The 7,889-nt window shown below is 49.9% G+C and overlaps 1 protein-coding gene across 3 annotated transcripts in view; it reads left to right on the top strand.

The window, feature by feature from the left end:
- ASCC2 (activating signal cointegrator 1 complex subunit 2) overlaps window positions 1-2,276 on the top strand; it is a 38,563-nt gene extending 36,287 nt beyond the window's left edge. For all 3 annotated transcript variants that reach the window (XM_008575529.1, XM_008575531.1, XM_008575530.1), the window contains one exon: window positions 1,706-2,276. In XM_008575529.1, the coding sequence (XP_008573751.1) occupies window positions 1,706-1,877 (172 nt within the window). In that variant the 3' untranslated portion in view covers window positions 1,878-2,276. The remainder of the gene's footprint in view (window positions 1-1,705) is intronic.
- Window positions 2,277-7,889: the final 5,613 nt, after the last annotated feature.

Consider the following 7,889-nt stretch of genomic DNA (forward strand, 5'->3'; position numbering starts at 1 on the left):
GCTTCATGTGTCTTTTTTTTTTTTTTAAAGATGACTGGTAAGGTGATCTTAACCCTTGACTTGGTGTTGTCAGCACCATACTCTCCCAAGTGAGCTAATTGGCTGTCCCTATATAGGATCCAAACCCAGGGCCTTGGTGTTATCAGCACCACACTCTCCCAAGTGAGCTAATTGGCTGTCCCTATATAGGATCCAAACCCAGGGCCTTGGTGTTATCAGCACCACACTCTCCCAAGTGAGCCATGGGCCGGCCCATGCTGCATGTGTCTTAATTTAGCTCTCATGACAGCACTGTGAAGTAGCTACCATTATTATTATCCTCATTTTAGGTGAAGAAACTTAGGCCCAGAGATGTTAAGTAGCCTGTCAAAGGTCACACAGCTAATAAGTGGTAGAGCAAAGATTGAGCCCAGATGGTTTGCTCTGGGGTCCACACTCATAACTGTTACTTGACAGATACCTCAAGGGGTTTATCACCTAACATGGGAGCCCAACATGTCCAGGGCTAGCTGGTGTCAGGCAGAGTGTAAAATGTGAGAGAGCCTAGACAGACAGTCACACCCTATATGGCTAAAAGAGGGATGGTGGGGACAGAGTCACTTTAGCTAGGCCCTTAAGTATGGAAAGAGTACAGAGGAGTTTGTCATATCAGGGCAGAAAGGCAAGAAAGTGCAGCCATGGGCAGAGAGAGGGGTCTTCAGAGGGCAGCAGGGAATAGGGAGCCAGAGACTCCTCTGAGCCAGTCCCCTCGTCTGCCCAGTGAGGAAGTGGTCTAGAGGGGCCACAGATCTGCCTCCTTTTTTTTTTTTTTTTTGTCTTTTTTACTGACCGGTAACGGGATTGCAACCCTCGGTGTCGCGCCAGATCTGCCTCCTTTTTTTTTTTTTTTGTCTTTTTTACTGACCGGTAACGGGATTGCAACCCTCGGTGTCGCGCCAGATCTGCCTCCTTTTTTTTTTTTTTTTGTCTTTTTTGTCTTTTTTACTGACCGGTAACGGGATTGCAACCCTCGGTGTCGCGCCAGATCTGCCTCCTTATGGCCAAGCCAGGGGTAGAAGCCCAGTCCCCCATCCTGGCCTAGGACTCATACGGTGCTGCCTACTGGGTGCAGGAGGCCTTGCCAGGAGGGAAGTCATTTGGATCTTATTGTGAAGGCAATGGGGAGCCAAAGAAGGTTGTTGAGCAGGGAGCAGAGAAATTCTGATTTCTTATCCATCCCAATCCCCTGAGTATGGAGTTCGGGCAAATCCCAGCAGTTGAGATGGTCTGAAAAGGTCCTAGCTCATATTGTGAGTGTACCTGGTCTTTGGAAGCCACCGATCAAGGGCCCGGGTTGTAGAACAGGAGTAGTGTCCATCTCTAACATATGGCCCTGGATAGAAGGTAGGAGACCCATGCCAAGCCCTCCTCCTTCCTTTGTTGTGGGCTGCGGTCAGCATGCTGGTTGTTCCTCCCCCATAGCATAGCAATGGGCCCATCTGGAGGCAAGGCTCAGAGAAGAGAAAGCACCAGGCACGGCCTGGCCAGAGCCCCCTGAACCCTCTCCCTGCCAGGCTCCAGTTCTCCCATCTGAAGTGGGGACATGAGTAACCTGGCCCAAACTGTCTGTCCTCTCCCGGTGACCACCAAGGTGGCTGTGGGTTCTTCCTGTCAGACCCCCTTCCAGCTGATGGGTGCTCCTGGGCCTGGGTTGGTGCTCCCTCAGGTACCGGCATGACAGCTCGACAGCAGCGGTGGGTAGCCCCCGAGGCCATGGGCAGAGCCGTGAGACTACCCAGGAACGCAGGAAGAAGGAAGCCAACAAAGCAACAAGAGCCAACCACAACCGGAGAACCATGGCCGACCGCAAGAGAAGCAAAGGCATGATCCCGTCCTGAGGCCGCCACACCAGGGCTGGCAGGGAGGGCCTCCTCACCAGGTGCTCCCTGCTGGGACCCCGAGTTCCAGTCAACCCCTCAACAGCCTCAGCTTTGCAGCCCCTTAGAAGGCCACCTCGTCGTCTACCAGCCAGCCATGAGCGCCTTCTTGCAGAACACACAGTGCCTTATCCCACAGCGGAGGAACCCATGGGGCCAGCAAGCAGGCGCCTTCCCCCAGCTGCACTGGTGGGAAAGGGATGGGGACGGAGCCCCAAGGCAAGCCCCCCAAACCTCATACAGCAAGACACCACTTCCCTTTTTCCCTGGACGGCAGGAAACTTGTATATGCAAACACAAAAAAGGCCTGTGAATAAAGTTTTTGACCCTTTCAAGCAATGATCCATGACATGCCAGTGACCCACTCTCCCTGTGTCTCATTCTTCAGTGACAGCCACTAGTTGGGAAGCAAGAGGGCAGGATGGTCACTGCTCTTTTCATCAGCCTTTCATGCTTGCCTCTCAGTTTAACCCCTTCTGATGCTCTACTTTGCTGTGTGACCCTGAGAACATCACCCCCTTTTCTGAGTCTCCAGTCCCTGACTGTGGAATGGAAGGGCTGGAGGGTGTGAGGCCCTGGGTCCTTTCCGTTATTTCATTCAGTCCTGACAACCTCCACCCTAGGAGGTAGGTACTATTTTCAGTCCCATTGCCCAGATGAGGAAAGTGAGGCACTGAGGCTGAAGGTACCCACCCAGGCCACAGCTAGGAAGTGTGGAAGGACTGGATGCTCAGTCTGACCCCTGGCCTTGATAGTGTCCCAGACACCCATAGGTGGTGTCATCTCCATCTCAGCTGGCCCAAGGACACTTGGCCAGTGGCAGTGCTGGTACCAGAACTCAGTGCCTCATGGTTGTGCATATACTCTATTAAATCCCCCAAAATCAAGAGATTGGAAACTTTAAAAAACAAGCGAGGATGTCACTGCCAAGCTCTGTTGAAGCGAGTGGGCCTTGGGCCTTGTTCCTCAAAGCCCCCTCCCAGTCTTGGCCAACCAGCTCCTAAAGTGTCAGAGGCTGCCAGGCCTCCTGATTCCCAGGCCTCCCAGAATGTTGCTAATCAATGGTGGATCAACAGTGGAGCGTTTGCTGGGCTGATCCTAGCCCAGCCTGGCCCGGACTTCTGTGGAAGCCAGGGGCTGTGGCTGGCTGGACCTTGACAGATCACTACGGATGCTAGTTCAATTTATTTGCACATGGTTAGGATGAGAGTCTGAAGCAGAGGCAGACAGGCACTTGATGAATTGGTTTTGTTAGGTGAGCCGCACAAGTGAAAATCAATAGCAATCCCTCTGTGCCTCACCAGGTCTCTCAGCATGTTTGAAATGCAGAGCAGATATAGGGGTGGTGTCCTCTCATCTAACTGCTGAATTAGCTGAGATCAGGCCCAAGGTTAGCTGTCCTGACAGGCAGCAGGAAGACTCTGTTTCCTCCTGGAGGCATTTGCCAAGCACCCAGCTCAGTGTCAGGGGCCGTTTATTTTCTCCCTCTCTGAGCTCCTCAGCCTCAGCCCTTGTCCCTGGAGTGAGGTGAAGTAGGTCAGGGGAGTCCACAGGCTTTACCTGCCTTACCTGTATTGTTTTGTTTGTTTGTTTGTTTTTTGGGTTTTTTTTTTAAAGATGACCGGTAAGGGGATCTTAACCCTTGTCTTGGTGTTGTCAGCACCATGCTCACCCACTGAGCTAACCGGCCATCCCTATATAGGGATCCGAACCCGTGGCCTTGGTGTTATCAGCACCACACTCTCCCGAGTGAGCCACGGGCTGGCCCTTACCTGTATTGTTTATACAGCTTCTCTCACTTTCATTCATCACCTGCACCTCCCGACCAGCTGGAGTGGTATCCAGACTTCACATGAACATCCTCATGGAAAGGATTTGAGAAGACAGACAAAATTTTCAGAACTTAGTGCAGGTCAAACTTAGTCTCCCTTGAGCAACTACTACTTTCTCATTTCAGATCTTGAGGGCACCCCAGTAGGGATGCTTTGGAAGCAACTCGGGGGCCATCCAGAATGGTGCTCATAGCCATGCCCGTTTACCTCTCAGGGCCTCAGTTTTCCTATCTGTAAAGTGAATGTACTGGACCAGATGGTTTCCACCTGTGTACAATTAAGCCCTCTGAAGTGATCCCAAGGTTTAAGATTCGTAGCTGCGGGCCGGCCCAGTGGCACACTGCTACAGTGCTCCGCTTGGGAGCGCGGCGACGCTCCCGCGGAGGGTTCGGATCCCACATACAGACCGGCCGCTCACTGGCTGAGCGAGGTGCGGCCACGACACCGAGGGTTGTGATCCCGTTGCCATCCCGGTCTGGTACGGGCGCAACACTGAGGGTTGCGATCCGTTGCCGGTCACGAAAAAAGACAAAAAGGAAAAAAAAAAAGATTGGCAGCTGCAGAAGTGTTAGAAGAGAAGGGTGGGAGCCTGCCCCCTGCCTGATTGGTTACTGGACCCTACCATCCCAAAGCTGCTCCTATGCAGGTATTTTCTAAGTGCCTTCTCTGTGCCCGGGCAGAGATCACGACTATCACATACGTTTCCTGGGAAGCTTTTAAGATCTTGTGCCTCTGAGAAGACTTACAACTCGAGTGTCCTTGTTTCTAACCCATGAATGGCAATGATGGTGGATGTGTGTGTTTGAACTGTGCTTCTGTGTCTCTGTGAGGTGGTGGGGCAGAGCCTATCATTGTTTATAAAAAGGGACACTGGAACCCATGGCAGGAGAAGGGAGAGGCAAGTAACTTGCCCAAAGCCCATGGCATGTTAGCAGCAGAGCCTGGATGCAGATCCTTTCTAAGGTGCCCCTTTAAAGAGCCAGGAACAGTCCAGGAGAGTAAATGATTGGCGAGAACCTGCATGTCCCTGCCACGCCAGGAGCTTGGGTTAAATAATAACAGGGAGGGAAACAAAAAGCAAAAGTCAGCACACAAAAAATGCAGGGGGGTGTTGTGTAGCCCTTGAAAATGACATCAAAAAAGATTTGGTAACAACATGGGAAAATATTCAAGAAAAAAATTTTAAAAGAATAAATTCACAAACAGAATACATGATGGTGTAATGCACTATGATTGTGAAAATGTTAAAAAATACTTTTTTTTGCATACAAACCAAATCTGGAAGGGAATGTGCATAAATGAAAATAATAGAGTGTGGAAATGATGGCTGTGAGACCACGATGCTTTGTAATGAAAATAAAGGCACTTACTGAGCACTTACTATGGCTAGAGTTTCTGTTGGGCTCTTTCCTTGTATTCTCTTGTTTAATCCACACAAGATAGGTACAGATGAGAAAACCAAGGTACAGGAAGATTAGGTGACCTGCCCAAAGGTACATAGCAAGTGACCCAGAATTGTCTCCTACAGCCCCATTCCTAACCCTGGAGCTCACTACCTGCCACTCCTCTCTCTCCCCTACCCCTGCATCCTTGTTGCTGTTCTTACAACAAAAAAAGAAAATACAAGTAAAAGAGCTGTAGAAGAGAATGGGAAATCCCATTTCATCAGGCCGGGATGATGGGACTCTAATTATACGTATATTAGATCATCTGATATTGTCCCACAGATATGCCGTGTTCCATTTTTTAAAACATTTTTCTGTTTCCACATTCATTTATCTTTTCCTCTGTTGTGTCCAGTCTGCTGTTAAGCCCACTAAATAATTCTTTACTTTTGTGTTCAGTCCCTTTCTGGGGGAAAGGGGAGAACGTCAGGGCATTCTCAGCTGAGGTGGTAACAGCAGACCCTGAGGAGCACTGAGGCCTGGGAGGGCGACAAGAGGGCAGAAGTGAGCCCAGAGTTAGGGCCACAGGGCAAACCAGGCCATGGCCCAGTCATTGGTCCATAGCAGCAGCTCTCAGTGTCTGCTGCCTGCCCTCAGGGCTCAGGGCACGGATGGTCAGCCTGGCTGGGAGGGACAGGTAAGGGGAAGCCAAGTGCATCCATTCAGCACACTTTCACCAAAGATCTACTAGTGCCAGGCACTGTGCCAGGTGTGTGTGAGAAAGACCCAGCCTCTGCCCTCCTCGAGTTTACGGTGCAAGGGGCACACAGATTTTTTTTTCCTTTTTGTGTGGCTGGCCTATACGGGGGTCCGAACCCTTGACCTTGGTGTTATCAGCACCACGTTCTACCAAGTGAGCTAACTGGCCAGCCCAGATTTTTTTTTTAAGGCAAGTTAAGCATATGGATATTAAACAAGACATTTTAGAAAAGTAGTTAGTAATAGTTGTGGGAAGTCTTAATAAGTAAATGAATGAAGAGATGGGTAGGATGTTGATAAAACCGAAGTCAAGGGTTCAGATCCCCGTACTGCCCAGCCACCAAAAAAAAAAAAAAAGAGAGAGAGATGGGTAGGAAGGAAAACAGGCAAGATCAACAGAAAGAGGCCAAGATCAAAGAGACTTTCTAGAAGCAGAGGGTGGTGGCAGTGTCAGGCAGCAGCTGAGAGGTCAACCAGACAGAGGCAGTGGGCCTCACTGGGGCTGTGCCTGCACTTTGCCAGGAAGCGGTGGGGAGGCAGCCAGTGGGAAGAATGGAAGATGAAGAAAAGAAGGCAAGAGAGTGGGTCCTTCTCAGAAGGAACTTGGCATTGAAGAGGAGGAAGAGGAAGCTCAGAAATGAGGAGGGGTGTTAGCACCCAGAGCATGTTTGTGAGATACCTAGAAGGAACCAAGAGTGCCAGAGCTCCAGAGGACCCACCTGGGGACACGCCAGTCCCCAGGGCCCATGTGGAGGCTACCCAGATCAGCTTGGCATCTGGTCCTATCTAGATCTCTGGGTGCCAGGGCAGCAAGGGAGAGGCCTTGACTGTGGCCAGAGGCTATTGTTGTTCCGCAGCCTGAACCAAGGTAAAAAATTCATTCTGTCTAAAGGTTGCCATCTCCAGCCTTATCTGTGTATGGGGCGGGGGTGGGGGGGTCCTTCAAACAAGCATGAAATTCTGACTTCACGTCATACTGAAAATTCTCTTCCAAAAATCGATAAACATCAAGAGAATTTTACACAGACTGGCAGGACTCGGAGAACCTTAAATGGCATTTAGTACAGATTTTCTCAACCTGTTGAAACCCCCAAGAGGCCCCAATCTTGGACCCTGGCATTTCAGATAGTTGCTCCTCCCCTGGGGGTAGGGAGCTTTGTCCTGCTTAGGAATTCTCTGAGCTTCTGTGGGTCTCTCCCAGCCATCGAGGTTTCTTTCAGCTTTACTTGCTGTGGTCTGAATTACAAAAAACAACAGGCACTTAATTCTAGTTTTCCAAATATGAAATTATGACACTGACTATGCTTTTTCTGGCTGCAGGAGCCCACCATCAGCACTCTGACATGTCCCTTAAGTGCTCTGCCATCCCAAGGAGGTAATTATGGTTTTCTCCTACTTAAGTGGTTTTCCCAGAAGAGCCAGGCAGAAAAAGGTCTCTAAGTGGGAGGAGCACCAATTATTCCTGTAAATTTAGGAATTTTCTTTGCAGAGTCTACACACCAGCTCCCACCTTGTCTGCCATCTCACGGTCTGATCTACTTACTCAGCATTCTTGAGCACACAGATTCCCAGGCCCCACTATGCCTGTCCTTTTTTTTTTTTTTTTTTTTTTAAAAGATGACCGGTAAGGGGATCTTAACCCTTGGCTTGGTGTTGTCAGCACCACGCTCAGTGAGTGAGCGAACTGGCCATCCCTATATAGGATCCGAACCCATGGCTTTGGTGTTATCAGCACTGCACTCTCCTGAGTGAGCCACAGGCCGGCCCTATGCCTGTCCTTTATATTGTTCATTTTTCACGCAGGTGGCCTGGGATAGTGAAAAGGGCACAGGATTAAGTCAGGAGGCTGGAGTCTGGGCCCTACACTTCAAGTTGTGTGACGTTGGGTCAGTCACTTGGCCTCTCTAGGCCTTGGTTTCTTCTCTCTCTTTTTTTTTTTTTAACTATTATTATTTTAAAATTCTTTTTATCTTCAAATCATCAGTGTGAGCAGAGTT

The sequence above is a fragment of the Galeopterus variegatus genome, unplaced genomic scaffold, assembly GCF_000696425.1.
Source record: "Galeopterus variegatus unplaced genomic scaffold, G_variegatus-3.0.2 Scaffold1204, whole genome shotgun sequence".
In the NCBI taxonomy this organism is placed as follows: Eukaryota; Metazoa; Chordata; class Mammalia; order Dermoptera; family Cynocephalidae; genus Galeopterus; species Galeopterus variegatus.